General features: G+C 44.5%; 1 protein-coding gene across 1 annotated transcript in view; it reads right to left on the bottom strand.

Annotated features, from left to right (window-relative positions):
- The window catches only part of LOC117802999, a 319,752-nt gene that overhangs the window by 267,589 nt on the left and 33,685 nt on the right, over positions 1 to 18,478 (bottom strand). Inside the window, exon 3 of the mRNA XM_034664243.1 lies at positions 12,819 to 12,921. Coding sequence (XP_034520134.1) covers positions 12,819 to 12,921 — 103 coding nt within the window. The remainder of the gene's footprint in view (positions 1 to 12,818; positions 12,922 to 18,478) is intronic.

The raw sequence follows: 18,478 nt of genomic DNA, 5'->3' as shown, positions 1-18,478 counted from the left end.
TTTTAAAAAGAAATGAAAGAGGAGAAACACAAATTAGCAATATCAGAAATGAAGGACGGACTCCACTATCACGTTTGCAGTCATTAATGGGACAAAAAAATATTATAAAAAGATTTTTTGCCAATAAATTCAACAACTGAGATGAAGTACACAAATGTTTTGAAAGATACAAATTAACAAAACTGACTCAAGAAAAAATTAGGAAACCTGAGTATCCCAGTATCTGTTAAAGAAAATAAATTTGCAATTTTAAAACCTTCTGACAGGGGCGCCTGGGTGGCACAGCGGTTGGGCGTCTGCCTTCGGCTCAGGGCATGATCCCGGTGTTGTGGGATCGAGCCCCACATCCGGCTCTTCCACTATGAGCCTGCTTCTTCCTCTCCCACTCCCCCTGCTTGTGTTCCCTCTCTCGCTGGCTGTCTCTCTCTCTGTCAAATAAATAAATAAAATCTTTAAAAAAATAAAAATAAAAAATAATAAAACCTTCTGACAAAGAACCCTTCAGACCTAGCTATCTTTACTGATAAATTCTATCAAGCACTTAAAGAAGAAACAATATCAATTCTATGCAAACTCTAACAGGGAATAGAAGAAAAGAGAGTACTTCTCAACTCACTTCAGGAGACCAGCACTACCTTGTGCCCTAAAGCAGGCAAACAATTTGCAAGAAGTGAAAAACTGAGACCAATATCCTTATAATGCAAACACAAAAATCTGTAATAAAATTTAAGCAAATCAAATCAGCCAATGTATAAAAAAGGTAACACATCATGGACCAAGTGTTAACAGATCAAAGGAGAAAACTCACAGGATTTGCTCAATCAATGTAGAAAAAGCACTTGACAAGACCACAATTTCTTAGAAAGTTACGTATACACATGACATAGACTCTGCAGTTCTACTCCTAGGTGTTACCCACGGGAAATTAAAACCTATGTCTACACAGACTAGTATGCAAATATCCATAGCAGTGTTCATCGTGCTAACCAAAAACCCAAAACAACCCGATGCCCGTTAACAGGGGAACAGACACACCAAGACTATATCCATACAATGGAAAACTACTCGGCAATAAAAACGATGACCTATGACACATGCAATGACATGGGTGAATCTCAACATTCTTGTGCCCAGTGATAGGAGCCTGACATAAAAGAGTATATACTGTATGATTTTGTTTCTATGAAACTGGAAAAAAGACAAATCTATCATGACAGAAAGTGGATCACTGGCAGCCTAGGACTAGGGGCAGATGGAAAATTGACTGAGGAAGGGAACATTGTAGGAGGAAGGAAAGGTTCTATAGATGGATTTTGATACTGATTACACACATGTATAAATACGTCAAAAGTCACCAAATGTACGCCTAGAAGACGTGCAGTTTCATATGGAAATTATACCTCAATAAAACTGATTTTTTTTTTCTTTTACAAAAGCACATCCATGGTGGTTTTATTGGAAAAAGGAACTGTCCTTACAGCGTCTTTCAGATGCTGGGTATGAGTTTGAGCTGACCATGGAATGTTCCAGCATCACTGGTGAGGTCAGAGATGCCTGTCTGCTGGGGTTCTGTTGACAGTTTGAATCCTAACACACACATCAGCGCAATGGGGACAGACAGCATGGCGGATGCTGCCAGCTCAGTGAAAATGTGAAGGTCTCAAAGTACTGGCGGGCTATGGTTTACATTTTTGTGCATGGGTCATTCACGACGGTTCCCAGATAAGCGATATCAGCCTGGCTACATGGGCATGGGGATCAAGTCTCCAGCCGCTTTTCCCAGAGCCTCCTGGTGCTGGTGCTGGTCCTGTAGCAAAGAGGGGTGAAGAGGGATGAAGAGAAAGGCATCCAGAGAGAAGGAGAATATAGCTTTAAGAGCCAAGAGTCCAGTCTGTTGGCACAAACTCAGCTAGGCAGGACTGGGTCTTTCCTAGGGAAGAAGTCAGAGTGATAACCCAGGGTTCATAGCTAGGACGAAGGGCAGAGAGGCACATGGGAGGCTAGCATCTTTAGTATCCTTTCTATAGCACCCATAGGGCCTGAGGAAGACACACCCTACATGTCCCAATCCCTACCTTCTCAGAGCTTCCATCCCAAATCCGCCTGTGCCAGGCCAGCCCCTGGCACACACCTGTTGCCTAAATTACTCTATTCAGACACAGAGCTGCTGCTCCATTGAACTGGGTCCTTTCCTATTCTTTCCCATTTCCAATACTGCTTAATGATCACCTATTGTCCTTGGGGTTAGAATGATGGCCTTAGAATCAGTTGCACTCCCCCATATTCTGAGAAGGAAAGTAGAGACTTGGAGAGGGGATTGACATCCCAATTATGAATTAGAGAAGTTTAGATCCAGTGCATCTGAGTTCAAATCCCACTCTCCCATTTACTAGCTGGATCAAACTGGACAAACTCCTCAAGGTCTTTGACCCTCCTTCACCTCAACTGTGAAATAGGTACAATGACCCGTGCGTGCATCATGGGGTTGTCCCAAGGATGACACAAGACAATGTGCACCGTGCACCTGCAGGCTGTCTACCACATCGCGGGCCACCAAAAGTGGTCTTGGGGATAGGAGGGACGCAGAGGGCTTTCCCGGACATATCTCACTGCCTTCTCTGGCCTCTGCTCCTAAATGGCTGAACAGCGACATTCATTTTGGTTACTTACTGCTCATTAGTGTCTTTTCTTCTTCCTTCTTTTCTGCTTGTCTTTATCTAAGTAGAGGAAACTGACTTCTCAATGACAGTTTTCTGGACCAGCCAATACCTTTCACCAGCTTTATAACTGAGGGTAGTGGTTGGGGGGGAGTCAGTGACACCCACAGCCACAGTGGTAACATTATTGACATCCAATCCCACCTACACAGGCAGGCTCTGCCCTCTTTAGAAGTAGCAAGGGGCCGGGAATGCGAGGCTCAGATTGCCATGGTCACTGGCAACCTAAACCCACACACAGAAGCCTCTGGCACAGCGACTGCCACTGTCTCCCCAGGCAGAGTGTTCTCCCACCACGGCTTGAGCGAGCAGGACAGACGAGGGGATGAAGTTTGTTCTCACAGGTCTCAGCCATGCCTGGAAGAGAAATTGCAGGCAGAAACACGTGCAAGAGGCTTTCAAACTCCAGCCCAAGGCACCTCTTTATCAAGAGCTCACGTTCTTCCATGTAACCTCAGTAACTGGCCCCTTCCAACCCCTTCCTCTAGGTGGGGCTCATGAGCCACAGATCACTATGACTGAAGACTGGTTACTTCTTCTGTAGGGGTTTTGCGCATCATGATGTCATTTGCATGAAGGGCCAACTCAAAACTCAGGAAGCCAGAAAGGAGACTCACACCATTTGTCCTTAGCCAAGACCCCAGGTCATATTCCACCAGTGTCCTTGGCTCACTTCCCTACTGTGGTCCCAAGAAGGTCAAAACATCACAGCTTTCTACCCAAATACATTCCATGTGCTTACTACTAAAACCTAATAACCGTCTGTATTCTGAGACTACAGATTTATCTTACAATTGATACTACTCTTCAAATGACATCAGTCATGGCCAACACTTAGTGAGCACTGCTATGTCCAAAGAATTGTGCTAAGTATTTGAGACACACAATTTCACTTGGTCCCTACAACATTCTATGAGGTAGTTACCATTATTATCCCCACTTCACAAAAAAGTTAACTGAGGCTCTGAGGCTTTGAGTCACTTACCCAACTAGTAAATAACAGAGGAGGTATTTGAACCCAGATCTGTTCTAATTGTTATTCCCATCACCATTCTGTCATCTCTGGTTATAAAGCAGAGAACCTTCTCTCTTAGCCCCTGTGCTGTGGGTACCATTTTCTAGTGATCGAGATACATGATCTCCTATTAATATATAGACAGTGTCCTTCTCTGTGTTCACAATGTGGCTCTACCCTTAAGGTCCAAGAAGGGTCTCAAGAAAGTTACTGCCAGAGAGAAAAGGAAATTAGTCATTCAGATGAAATACATTGCCATTTTTCAACCCTATCTTTGGAATTCTGATGCATGATGGTAATGATTTGCCACGTGTGACAACTGGCTGGGCTTTGATCCTGCTGCCATCACCTGGGTTCAGTGCACTGCAGAGCCACATAGAGGGTCTAGTGGGGCAGAGCAGGGCTCTCAGAGTCACTGCTTCAACTTTCCTGACTATGCTCTGATGCCTCTGCTCCCTGCTGTAAACCTCGGGGGCTTCCCTGGGATGCTTGCAGAGCATGTGGCAGAAGAGTCTTAAGCTCGTTCCTGAGAAGAGCCTGCACCCAATCTGCAGATTCCCCGCCTGTCCAAGAAGCCGGATTTGGTGGGGGCAAGGAATGAGTAGTAGGGGAGGAGGATTTTATTATAGTAAGAGTCATGAGGCGCTTCCTTATTCAGAACCAGATATCCCAGTCCTCTTGCATCACGTAGGGTCAAAATGTAAGTGTTGAGGAAGTGCACGGAAGGACAGGTGATGTGAGCTAGGGCAGTGGAAAAGGCTTCAGAAGCAGAGAGCTATAAGCAAAGGGGTGGGATTCGGGTAAGAAGGCCATGCCTGGAAGAGAACGGATGAAAGATTATGCTGGATGAGCGCCAAAGGGAGACATTGGAGACACGCGGGGTTGCCAAGGACCCCATGGGAGCCTGAGCATCCAGGCAGGGTGGGTCTGGAATGAATGAGAGGAGGCGGCAGGAAACAGGGCTGGGCCATGAGGGAAGTGGTTTCTGAGGACGACCAAACTCAAACTCGCAGGGTGTGCTGGACAGACAGGAGACAGAGACGCTGAAAGCAGCTGGGTGTCAGTTCAACTCCGTTCTGACAGGATCTGCCAGGATCCTGTCATTAGATCCCACAGATAAAGGACTCAGTTCCGCAAGACTGCCCCTCCTCCCGCTTCAGACACCTGTGCTTCTCACCAGCTGGGTATAGATCAGAGGTTCCAACAACCCCCTTGCTTAGGTTCGATTAATTTGCCAAAGCAGCCCACAGAACTCAGACATTTTACTTACTAGATCACCAGTTTAGTATAAAAGTATACAATTCAAAAGCAGCCAGATAAGCGAGATGCAGAGGGCAAGGTACAGAGAAAGGGCTGGGAACTTCCATGTCCTCTCCAGGCGCTGCGCTCTCCCCAAATTTCCTCATGTTCACCATCCTGGCAGTTCTCCAAACTCCACGTTTTTGGATTTTTTATGAAGGTTTCATTTCACTGTCACGATTGACTAAATCATTGGCCATTGACAATTGAGTCAACCTCCAATCCCTCTCCCCTCCCTGAGGTCAGAGGGCGGGACTGAAAGTTCCAACCCTCTAATCACAGGGCTGGTTCTCCTGCCAACCAGCCCCCATCCTTAGAGGCCTCCCAAAAGTCACCTCATTAACAAAACAAAGGTACCTTTATCACTCTCAGCACTTAGGAAATTCCCAGGGTTTTAGGAGATCTGCGGAAGAAAGGAGAAAGAAGCTCAAATATGTATTTATTATACATTTTTTAAAAGGTTTTATTTATTTATTTGATGGAGAGAGGGAAAGACAGCACACAAGCAAGGGGAGCATCAGGCAGAGGGAGAAGCAGGCTCCCCGCTGAGCAAGGAGCCCCATGTGGGACTTGATCCCAAGATCCCGGGATCATGACCTGAGCCGAAGGCAGATGCTTAACCGACTGAACCACCTCTATACGTTACAATATCACAGGAGACAAGTGCCATCACTGTGTCACCTTGTCACGTGGGCCCAACACAATCCAACATCGCTCCCAGCCCCCTGTAGATGCACCAAACAAAGGTCACCGGCAGGCAGTGAGGCTGCAGTTGATTTGCACAATGTAAAAAAAAAAAAACAAAAAAAAACCCAAAAACAGCCCATCTGTAAAATTTTGTCCCCACCCTGCATCTTTCCTTGATAAAACAGCTGGAAGTTTACATTAGGTTCACAGCCAGGAAAAGGAGACTTGACCTTGCAGTCCTCCTAGGCTCTTGCCTTCTCTGTACCTGCCCACTTCCTAGAGCAGTAGTGCACGGTGCCTTCGGGTGCCTTCCAACCAAAGGCATGTTGCCTGGGGCTCATCCTCCTTCCTCAGCAGGCCTGGGAAGCAAGGACCTTACCCCAGCCTGTGCTGTTGCACCTCCTTTCCCTCAACCAAGATGCACTGGACTTGCATTTCAACACCATTCCACTGCCTGTTGTCCCTTGGGGTCACATTAGAGTTTGCCAAAGTCTTTCTTATGTAGTGCAGGACTTGGCCCCGAAGACCGCTCAGAAAAGAAGCCTGCTCAGAACTGAGCCTCCCAGAGTGCCTGGCTTGGTCAGCGGAGCATGCGACTCTTGATCTCAAGGTTGTAGGTTCAAGCCCCATGTTGGATATAGAGATTACTTAAAAATAAAAATTAAAAACAAAAATTAAAAACAAAAAAAGAACTGAGCATCCTAAGATGGTCAACTCCTGGAAAAACCCATTGGGAAACTCTTCGCCATCTGGGAACCCTCAAACATGGAGATACAGGAGCCCATTAACTTGGATCTTTCCGAGCAGGAGCCTATTTCTCAGCAAGAATCCCCTCCCTTGCCACCTCTACCTGCAAGGGCTTTCTGCATTTCCTGACAGTTCCTGGAACCTCCACCCTGACCTAGAGGTGTGGCTTCTCAGGACTGTGACAGTTATTTGAGATGTTTGTTTCGTGTTCGGAAATTTGAATGGACCTCTGGGAACAGGAGCCAATCTCTGCTGGGCACCTGCACGTGCAGGTAAGATTGCTTCTATTCCCTTCCCCTGGGTGACGTCATTCAACACTCCCAGAAAGACTGAGAGGTTGGTTCCATTAGGTCCGGTTTGGATTAGAGGACCCTGAAGCACTAAGAGGTTAAGTTGCTTTTCTGAGTTCACAGGGCTAGGAATTGAGGGCGGCAAGATCCTCTGTCTTACTCTGAAGCCCAAACTCCAGACACCTATGTTCCAGGGCAGGGCAATTCAGTGTGGAATCCACGAGCCGGTGCGGTAGCTACTGACACTTAAATTTAAAACGAGTAAAATTAAAAATCCACTTCCTCAGTAATCATAGCCACATTCCACGTGCTCAGTAGCCACACGTGGCTAGTGGCTACCACGGCAGAGACTGCAAATACGGAACATGCCCATCCTTGCGCAAGCTCCCCAGGACAGCCTGCAACGTGATGCTTAATCATTTATGCCCACACCTGGGCATGAGGCGAAGTCACCGTCTTGCCTCAGTGTCCTCACTGCTACCCAGTGCATTCAATGAAATAGCCCCAAATGCGTTTTTAGAGAAGCATGACCCTGACTTGCCTTTCTTTTCTCTCCACCATCTCTCTTCAGTCTCCAGGAGAGTGGCAGGAACCCTCACCGTAGAGTCAGAAGGGAGGAATGAGATCTGAGTACTAGGAATGAATGTCTGGGCCTCCCTGCACACCTTGGCTGTCCAGCAGGAGAACTGCAGTGAGGGAGGTCCCCAGCCGAGGCCCCAGGCAAAGGGGCAGCCTGGACATCACTGAGCTTTCAGAGTGCGCTCCTGGCCCCCAACCTTGTTAGGTTATGGCCAACTGTCCCTGGAAACAAGGCTTCTACTTGCTTCTGGGAAGGTTAGTGTTTTCATTAAGCCTTGAATTCCTTTTGGCTTCTCTATACTCAGAGCTTACATCTGGAAAAGAAACTTCATTCTCTGATCAGCTACCATGTGGTTTCTTTCTACAAATAAACTTTGCTGAAGGAATGTACCCAGCACATGGGCCCGTTGCCCGCCCCCCATCCCCCGTCTTCACAACCCCCAGCAGCATTTACAGCCACACTCTACAAGGATATCCAGTTCCGTCCCTGTGACTCTCCCACTCTCAGGACCCAGCATGGAGACTGCCCCCACTCTCCCCATCTCTGCCTCCGCAGCCAGCCCCATTTCGCATCCTGTTCATTTCTGGTCCAAACACAGCCTCCTGACACTGCACTCTTTTCCTGCTGGCTGTGGGTCCTGCTTCACTTGTTCCTCTGTGACCACCCCCTACTCCAGGGGGGTGGGGAATGGGGTGAGCCCTGCGTTTTGGCTGTGTGCCTGTTCACTCACGATGAAGTAGAAAGCAAGATGCCGAAGTTCTTCCCAGCACAGTACTGAGTGTACGTTCTAAGCCTCACGCTGCTGTGACCAAGTCAGTTGGGGCACCTGACCATGATTTTCTCTTTTCCTGACTGTGACCTTTCCTTGGGCTTGGCTCCGCTTATCAGACTCAGTGTCAGACAGGAGGTTGTCCATGGACACACCCTCCCTACGGTCAGCCCCTCTGGAAGGGCTTCTTTCCAGGTGACTCTGGCCCCTCCCTCAGCTAGGGACCTGCTTTACGTTTTGGACCTGCAAACAGCAGGCGTTAAGGACCCTTACCCTGCTTGACGACAGAGAAAGCAGAAGGAAGAAGGGCAGGAGGAGGACAACGCCCCAAGAAAGGTGGACTGGTAGTTAAAGTATCTGCAAAACATTTGCTAATGAGCCACCGTGGGTCTATATTCATAACTATTCTGCTACTCTAAAAACAGCCCATATGAGCTGATAAAATTTTCAGCTGAAACCCTTAAAAAAACGGGCAGAATTTATGAAAAGGCAATGCTCACCCACATACATAGATGTGTCCACAGGATAACTGAAATGTCTAATATGGAATATGTTCAATTTTGTTGAAATAAATGCAAGGGAAATAAAATCCAAGTAACTATGAGAGCCAGTTCTCACCTGTTAGATTGGCAAAAATTAAAAATAATGATCATTCCGCATGCTGGCAGAATGTTTTGCCAAGAACCGTGAAGGGTCTGGAATGTTATGTCACTTGCATAATTTTTGTACTTTCTATGTGTGGATACAGTAGAAACATGGGGCGCTTGGATTGGGAGGGGAAGCATTCTTTACTGAGGCAACCAGATGAACAGTCAGAGTAAATCGCAGGGTCAGCCCACAGGCAATGCTGTGAGTGCCACAGCAACTCTCTCAGGAGTGGCAGGTTTCACTCCATAGACAAAGGATGGAAGAAAGGATTTCCTCCATTTGTATACAGGAGAAGGGCGGCCATCCCCGTTCTCTCTAGAAAGGAAGGAGAAAAACCTTGGCTCTTTGGAAAGTGGATGAGAAGGATCCTGGCTTCTCACTCTACCCTTTGGAACATAAAAACAACTCTCCAAGGGCCAGCTAAACCCAGAGTCTCAGGCTTTTACCATCAAGGGATGTCTCCAAGGTCTGGGCTTCATTCCTTTTGAAATGTAAATACCTGGCAAGATAGCAGTCCAGTATTCCTGACACTTTAGAAGCGTAACAGAAATCTAGTCCAGGTTATAATCATTGGTCCCTCTTGGAGAGATAAGAGAAGTTTTATTACCCTTTTGGACTAGAGGAATTAACAAAAGCCTGCAGATCTAATTCTCATACTGTGTGAAAAACAAAATGTACCTAGGAGAACTGAAGTCAAACATTCCCTGGCTTTATACCATGTACATTCCTCTGTCTCAGGAGGCTAGGGCTTTTTATAGGAATGCTGAGAAGTCCAGAGAAGGTCTGTGTCCACACAGAGGGTTGCAGAGAAAAAAAGAGCATTCTTGGGCGTTGCTGCTAGAACGTGAATTGTGATAGCTCTTTGGGGAAGTAACCTAGCAAATCTATTCTGACCACACACCTTCATACTCTAGAAATCCCACTTAGGGAATGTAACAAATAGAAAGGAAGCACAAGGTCAAAGACTGTAAGAATGCAAATTGCAGAACTGATAGACATGGTAACAGAAAACAATCAAAACGCTAATCAGTATGAAATACAGTATAAATTGCTAAAACAATTATACCATGAAATATTACACTGGGTTTTTTTTTAACGGTTATTCTATATTTTGTTTGACCTGGAAGAATTTCCATTATGTACATGAGAAAGGCAGATGCAAGAGATATATAAAAGAACCGTTTGGAAAACCAATGAAAAAACTTACATGTACATTATACAACCAGGGAGAAAGATAAGGGAGGATCGACTTTTAATATCAATTGCCTTTGGGAAAGTGGAGATGGGAAAGGGAAGAAAAGAGGAAGGTAAGGCTTAAATGCCACAGAAAGAAAGAAAGAAAGAAAGAAAGAAAGAAAGAAAGAAAGAAAGAAAGAAAAGAAATAGGCATGGCCCCAATACCAGTGGAAAATTTAGGACATAAAATTCTCTCTGTGATGTTGCCGAAAGTATATAGAAATTGGATCTGTTCATGCACAAGGACTAGAATAGGATATCAACACATGAGACTATTTGGGGACTCAGATTTATTTATTCACTCAACAAATATATTGAGTGTGTTCTCCGTGCCAGGCACTCCTCTCGTCCCTGGAGAGACCATTCTGGGCAATATCCTTGAGCTCATGGAGTTTATTCTCTCATGGGAAAATAGGCAGTGGTTTATGGTGAGAATGTTTTCCACTCGGGGCTTGTGCCCATGGTCCCTGACTGTCTTCCTTTCAAGGTTAATTTCTGGACCCTCTCTAAGAGGACCAACACCAAACACAGCACTCTTCTGTGCCACACAGTTAGCACAGAGTAGAGGAAGTGCATCCATACCTCCCTTTTTCCTGGAAACATACACCGTGTTATGCATGGAATAAAACTGTTCTGGAGGCGGTAAAATGTCACAGTGAAAAGTATACAATCCAGAGTCACGCATTCTGGATTCCGCTCCCAGCTCTCCTACTTCCTAGCTGCATGGCCTTGAGCAAGTTGTTTAACTTCTCTGTAACCTGACCAATAAAACGGGGGACAATAATTCTACCTAGTCCCATAGAGACAATACATTTTAAAGACTTAAACAATGCCGGGTACATAATAAGAACTAAGAACAAAAACAGAAACAGAAACAAAACAGCTCTTGCAAGAAAATGCAATGGGAAAAAGTCTCTTCAACAAATGGTGTTGGGAAAACTGGATAACTACATGCAAAAAAAAAAAGAAAGAGAGAGAGAAAAAAAAGAAATTGGACCACTTTCTTACACCGTATAGAAAAAGAAACTCAAAATGGACTAAAGTCCTAAATGTGAGACCTGAAACCATACAAATCCTAGAAAAGAACAGAGAGTAATTTCTCTGACAGCGGCCATAGCAACATTTTTCTAGATATGTCTCCTGAGTCAAGGAAAACAAAAACAAATAGTAAACTACTGGGACTACATCAAAATAAAAAGCTTCTGCACAGCAGAGGAAACAGCCAACAAAACTAAAAGACAACCTACTGAATGGGAGACGATATTTGCAAATGACATATCCAATAAGAAGTTAATATCCCAGGGGCACCTGGGTGGCACAGCGGTTAAGCGTCTGCCTTCGGCTCAGGGCGTGATCCCGGCGTTATGGGATCGAGCCCCACATCAGGCTCCTCTGCTATGAGCCTGCTTCTTCCTCTCCCACTCCCCCTGCTTGTGTTCCCTCTCTCACTGGCTGTCTCTATCTCTGTCGAATAAATAAATAAAATCTTTAAAAAAAATAAAATAAAATAAAAAATGGGTAGCAGACATGAACAGACATTTCTCCAAAGAAGATATTCAGATGGCCCACAGACATGAAAAGATGCTCAATATCTCTCATCATCAGGGAAATAGAAATCAAAACCATAATGAGATGTCACCCCACACCTATTAGAATGGCTAAAATCCAATACACAAGAAACAAGTGTTGGCAAGGATGTGGAGAAAAAGAAACACTTGTGCACTGTTGGTGGGAATGCAAATTACTGCAATCACTGTGGAAAACAGTATGGAGGTTCCTCAAAACATTTAAAATAGAACCACCACAGAATCCAGCAATTCTACTTCTGGGTATTTACCTGAAGAAAATAAAAACACTAATCAGAAAGGATATATGCACCCTTGTGTTTATTACAGCATTATTTACAACAGCCAAATTATGGAAGCAGCCCAAGCATCCATCAACTGATGAACAGATAAAGAAGATGTGGTATATATATATACACAACAGAATATTATTCAGCCATAAAAAAAGGAATGAAATGTCATGGATTTATGTCATGGATGGATCTAGAGAGTAAAACGCTAAGTAAAATAAGTCAGTCAATGAAAGATAAATGCTATATGATTTTACTAGTATGTGGAATTTTTGAAACAAATGAAAAAAGAGAGAGATGAATCGAGAAACAGACTTTTTTTTTTTAAAGATTTTATTTATTTATTTGACAGAGAGAGAGACAGCCAGCGAGAGAGGGAACACAAGCAGGGGGTGGGAGAGGAAGAAGCAGGCTCCCAGCAGAGCAGGGAGCCCGATGTGGGGCTCGATCCCAGGACCCCGGGATCACGCCTTGAGCCGAAGGCAGACGCTTAATGACTTAGCCACCCAGGCGCCCCAAGAAACAGACTCTTAACTATAGAGAACAAACTGATGGTCACCAGAGGGGAGGTGGGGTGGGGGATGGGTGAAACAGGTGAAGGGGATTAAGAGCACACTTATCATGATGAGAACTGAGTCAAGTACAGAATTGTTGAATCACTATATTGTACACCAGAAACTAATGTAACCCTGTATGTTAATTATACTGGAATTTAAAAAGAAAGAAATAAATTTTTAAAAAACCCACACAGAACGAAATATCCTTTTAAAAAACAGCTCTTATTGTTGCTATTACTATGACAGCTTATTACTATTATTGCTATGGCTACTAACTGAAGTATTATTACTATTACTGCTATGGCTACCTAACTGAAGGGTCACTGGCCCTCTTACAAGTTGACTCACATTGAACTTGTAGAATTCTGAGGGCCTAGTTAAACTTACAAATTTTCTCTGCTCTTCTCCTAGCACGTACCTCCTGTTGGCAGGCAGGGAGACCGAGGCAAAGCCCGTAGTGAGGCACTGCTGCTTTGAATCGTGCAGTCCAAGCAGGCTTTTCTGAGGAGGTGATAGGTGAGCTGAAAGAAGGAGACAGAAAAAATATTGTCATTATTAAGAAAATGAGCTTATATGAAACAATACATATCCAACTTGAAGATACTTTTGGATTTACTCTTAACTGAATCAATGAAACATGAAAAAATTTTTGACATCTGGAATATTTGTCATAAGATGAAAAAAAGTAATTTATTTGTGTTAATGTTCTTTAATCTTCTATTTTAAAAAAATCACACAAAAATAATTTTTTGTATGTTATTGAAATAGATAATCTTATCATAACACACTGATTCATAATTAACAAACCTTGTATTTTTTATTATGTCAGGCTTTTTCAACAAGAAATCTCTAAAACTTTGGGTATAACCCTATCACAGAAAAATGATTCCTTGTTTATTATTATGGTCACTCATCATTTTAAACTAAGTAAAGTTATGAAAAATTATTTTTTAGATTTGTAGAAAAAATAACATGATTTGGAGAATCTCCCCAAATTCCAAGAAACTGCCATTTTTGGTTCTTAAATCCCTAAGATAATTTTCTATCAGGAATTTGGAAGCATTGCTTCCTAGTGGGAGGAGTCACACAATAATATGGAAAATATGAATACACCAGAAAATGTCAGGTGGTGTTAGGAGCTAGGAAGGAAAAGAAAGCAAGATAAGAGGCTACAGAGAAATGAGGGTTGCTGTTTTAAATAGGGCAGTCGGCGATAAAGGAAACACAAAAACAGAAAAAGACAACGTACGAGCATCTGAGCAAGTCTTTGAGCAATCACAAAGGAGGCAATGATGGACCATGGACCCACGGAGGAGGTCCCAACGAGCTTCAACTTGAGAGCTCGATGTTGGGGAGAGTTCCTGCAAGGAGGGGAGGCAAGTACCTCCCAGGTGCCAGGCACGGCATGCGTGGAGTGAGGGGAACTGGACCCACGCTGGGTGTGGCTGAAGCCCAGAAGACGTAGATTGCAGGGTCCAGAGAGGTGGACCTGGGACAGGTGCAGGATGCCTTGCATACTGTGCTTGGGAGTTCAGCGTTCAGGGAGACCACGATCAAATCCTGGATCTGATCCCGTTCATTTTGTGGAAGGTGCCTCAGGCAGCCTGACTGATGGACTGAAGCCTTCCTTCCCAAAATCCCTATCAGGATCGTAGCACAGACCTCAGCAGGACACGTCCTGATGTTCCTGCTTTTGCCTTCCCACTTGCCTCTTGTATTCCATGCTGGGCTTGTGCTAGGTGCTATGTCTATAAACACAGGAGGACCTGGACCTCATTTTTAACCTGAAGAATCTAGAGGTCTTCAGAGGGAGGCAGACAGATAATCAAAACAATATCCCAAATGGTTAGAGGTGCTGGGACAAACGTGTGACTCACTCCATGACACTATGAAGCAGGTAGTGGGGAAAGTGAGGACAGGTTGTGTTAAAAATGGGTCCAGAGTAGAGGTGATACCTGAGCTAGATAGGAAGGACATACTGGCCAGGCAAAGGGCAGATGCCGTGGCGGTGGGAGGTGAAGTCAAAGAGCACCACGGCTGGACCACCACTGGCCTTCAGAGCAAGGCTCAAGGTAGAGATTGATTGCTACAATGTGGGGACTGAGGTTAGGGATCCATCAGAACACCATGTAACAAGGTGAGAGACCAGGGTCTATTGGATAATTTTAATCATGGAAGAAATCTGCTCTAAATTTAAGTTTTTAAAAAACTTATGTTAATAGTAGTACAGAGGACAGATTTGGAGAGGACATATTTTTAAGCTTACAATCAGATATACCTAAAGTTTTAGTGCCATGGTGAACTCCAGAGAGTTCAAAGCTTTGGAATCCAAGGATCTCACCCGAGGTTCACACTCTGTCACTCCCAAGTTATGAGGCCTCAAGCAGCTCATTTAACTACATTGAGCCTCACTGTCCTCATCTGTAAAATGGGGATAATAACCCACTGCACACAGTTGTCAGGAGGACTGAAACAAATTGTGTGAAGGCACCTTGTAAATTTCACAGAACCACACAAATGCACACATTTGTTGTTGTTTTGCTCTGAAGGACATTTTTTTACAAGGTATTACTATAATCGAATAAAATTGATAATAATGCTTAATGTCTGTAGAGTAAAACAGGGAATTTGGAGATGGCAGGGTTGGTTTTTGGGTTTCGGATTTTTTTTTTTTTTGAGGTGACAAGATGTACTGGGTAGAGGGAGCTGGGCCTCGAAGTTAAGGTAGATCCAGATGACAGGCTATACTGGCTAATTGTCAAGGGCAAGACATAGGAGTCCAAACCAGAAGATCAGTTAGAGAGGGCAGCAGAGGCAGAAGTAATCTTCACAAGCCAAGGTCCATACTAATTCAAGGTCTGTCCCAGATAGGTGTCTATCCAGGCAGCAGAAAGCAGTGATGGGCAGAGATCTGAGCCACCAGGGTAGGTGGTATGAGAAGAGTATCATGGTTCTTGAGGAGCCCCCTCTACAAAGATGTGGGTTTATTCATTCAACAAACATGTAGTTGGCGCCAATTATATTTTAAGGTCTAGGAATACAAAGTTAAATGAGTGAAGGAGCTTACAATCCAATGAGGAAGACAGACATGAGAGATAAGGCTAACACAACCCGATAAAAGAAACAACAAAGAGAAACATGGAGTATTCTTGGAGCACCAGGAGGAGCAGGTAATCCAGGCTAAGTTGTGTCAGGGACCATTCTGGAGGGCGTGATGACTGAGTAGAGTTCCAAAGGATGAATCGGAGTCAGCCAGGTGAACCAGATACATTTGGAGGGTGAGGACGTTCCAGGCAGCAGGAACAGCATGAGCAACAGCGGGAAACAAGAAGCAGGAAACACAGGCAGTCTAAGGAAGAGTGGCTGTGGGTGATGGATGATGGGGAGGGTGTGGGGGTGAGACTAGAGACGTTGACAAGAAAGGTCCCTGGTCCAGCCTAGGAAAACTGGGACGTCATCCTGAAGGCCATAGGGAGCCACAGAAACAGGAAGCAGGTGAGTGTTAGGACAGGCAGAACATTACTGAGATCTGAGTTGCTATGACTGAGGGGACAATGCAAGGGACTTGGACACAGAGGAGGTGGTGGGCCAGAAAGACACAGAAGAACAAGGCAGGAAGCTGCATTAGGCCGGGCTCTCCAGAGAAACAGAACATACATGTATTTAAAAGTGTGTGTGTGTGTGTGTGTGTGTGTGTGTGTGTATGAATTTGTTATAAGAGATTTATTGTGGAGGCTGAGAAGTCCCAAGATCTGCAGGTGACAAGCTAGAGACCCAGGAGAGCCAGTGGCATAGTTCCAGGCCAAGTCTGAAGGCCTAAGAAACAGGAGAACCAATGGTGTAAACTCCAGTCCACGTCTGAGCCCAAAAGCAAGAGAATATTGATGTCCTAGCTCGAAGAGAGTCAGGCTGAGAGAGCAAAATCTCCCTAACTCCACCCTTTTGTTCTATTCAGGCCTTGGATGGATTAGGAGAGGCCCACCACTTTGGGGATGGCAATCTGCTCTACTCATTCAAATGTTAATCTCAGCCAAAAACACCTCGCAGACACACAGAGAATAATGTTTAACCAAATATCTTGGCACCCCATGGCCCAAGCAAATAAATCATGTGACATATAAAATTAACCATCACAGAAGCCCTACCAGAATCAAGGTCCCACAGTGGAGCATCTCCAGCTGCCTGATGGACTTGAGTGCTGAGCCCCTGAGCTGATACTTGGAGTGAGGCCAGATGGGAAGAGGACCACACGTGGAAAGGGAGTCAGAAGGAGGTCAAAAGTGAGCAACAGAGCTATTAGAAATTATGATCATTAAGGAGGGCACATATTGCATGGTACACTGGGTGTTATATGCAAGTAATGAATCATGGAACTTTACATCGAAAACTAGGGATGTACTATAGGGTGACTAACATAATATAAAAGAAAATATTATTTAAAAAAAAGAAAGAAATTATGATCAAGGTACAAATCTATATTTATAGACAGTGATGTCCACTCCATATTGTCAAGATAAAAATGATTAAAAGGCAGCATTTCACAATGCGTGCGAAACAACCTCATTTAAAAATATGTGGTGTGTATGTGTGTGGGTGGATGTGCGCACCTAGAGGAAAGTCTGGAAGGATAAACACATACGGTAATTGCAGAGTTTCTCTGGGTGTTGGAATTCTAGGTGACTTCTACTTTCTTCCTTATCTCTTTCTGAATTACCTTTATTTTCACAATTGGCATGCATCATGTTTATAGATCAGAAAAATCAATAAAACTATTTCCGTCTTTTAAAAAAACCAACATTACAACATGCAAATAAGCATCTCACCAATTTATTCTTTGCTTCCACCCTTGGTGGTTCCTCAATGATCAAGCTCCTTGGCCCAACCCATAGGATCTTTCAAGATATGGCTACTACTGTGGGAATATTTGCTCCTGACCATTGTTCTAATAGAATAGCTTCCCATCTCGCACTGCCTGCTCCAGCAACACTGAGCCAGTGTATCCTGGACACACCCTGCTGTTTGACTGAGTCTTGGCTCCCACTCTCCCCTCTCCCTGCTAATTCTTTCCCCCTCTTAGTAATGAATGATTACTCTCTACAAGACTCAGTCCAGGCACTTCTCCTCCTGGAAGCCATTTCTAGATGTCCCCCATTAGCGGCCCTACTTCAGCCTTCCATGTACGCCTGATGCCTATCTCTACCACCGCACCTTCATGCTGAATTGAGGGATGTGTGTGTCTTTCTCCACTACTAGATGATGTGTCTTTTCTGTCTCTCTCCAGGGTTCTGGTCCACAGCCAGACTCAAAACTTTTGTGTGACTAAATGGGCTTTTTGAGTGACCTATAAGAAGTGGGATCCAGGTTGTATTTTATCATGGAAGGTAATGGGGGGGGCAGGGAAGATTTACAAACAGGAGATGTTAATACTCGAATTCACAATAGTAGTCCCTCTCCTCTTTTGCTTCTCCTGTTTTGTCTCCTGCTCTCCTTTCCTCTCCCCTCTCCCATCCCCACACCCACCTTCTTCCTTTTCTTTCTAGAGAAGTGTTTCACAAATTTTGGTGCACAGAAGAATTACCCGGGGAGCCTACTAAATGCAGATTCCCAGGCCCTGCCCACGGTTCTAATTTCCTAGATCGGGGATGGGGCCCAAGCATCTGCATCTTACTTAGCAAGGGTACTAGATGATTCTATTCTGACTTTGAAAAACACTATCTTAGAAAACATAGGATTCCTCATTTTCCTTGTCTACTACCATTAACTAAGGGAGATGTGAATGTGTATATCTACAACATTGCCCATTTCCCAGTCATACTTCCTGATCCCACAAACTCAAATCCATCTCATGGATTCAAACCTCACACAAGTTCTGGGACAGAAAGCAGCTTTCTGTGTGGTTTGAAGTCTATACTGTGACTGAGCAACGCCTCCCCAAGTCCTCAGTGCACCTGACTCACAAGTGTGATGACTTTGCCTCATTACTTATGTAACAACAATAATTATCACCATCACCATACCCACTGTAACTGCCATTTACTAAGTCCCTGCTAGGTGCCAGGCCCTGTGCAAAGTGTTTTA

This window comes from Ailuropoda melanoleuca, chromosome 7, assembly GCF_002007445.2.
Source record: "Ailuropoda melanoleuca isolate Jingjing chromosome 7, ASM200744v2, whole genome shotgun sequence".
Taxonomy (NCBI): domain Eukaryota; kingdom Metazoa; phylum Chordata; class Mammalia; order Carnivora; family Ursidae; genus Ailuropoda; species Ailuropoda melanoleuca.
Note: the sequence above shows the minus strand (reverse complement) of the source record. Positions and strands in the feature narration are given on the sequence as shown.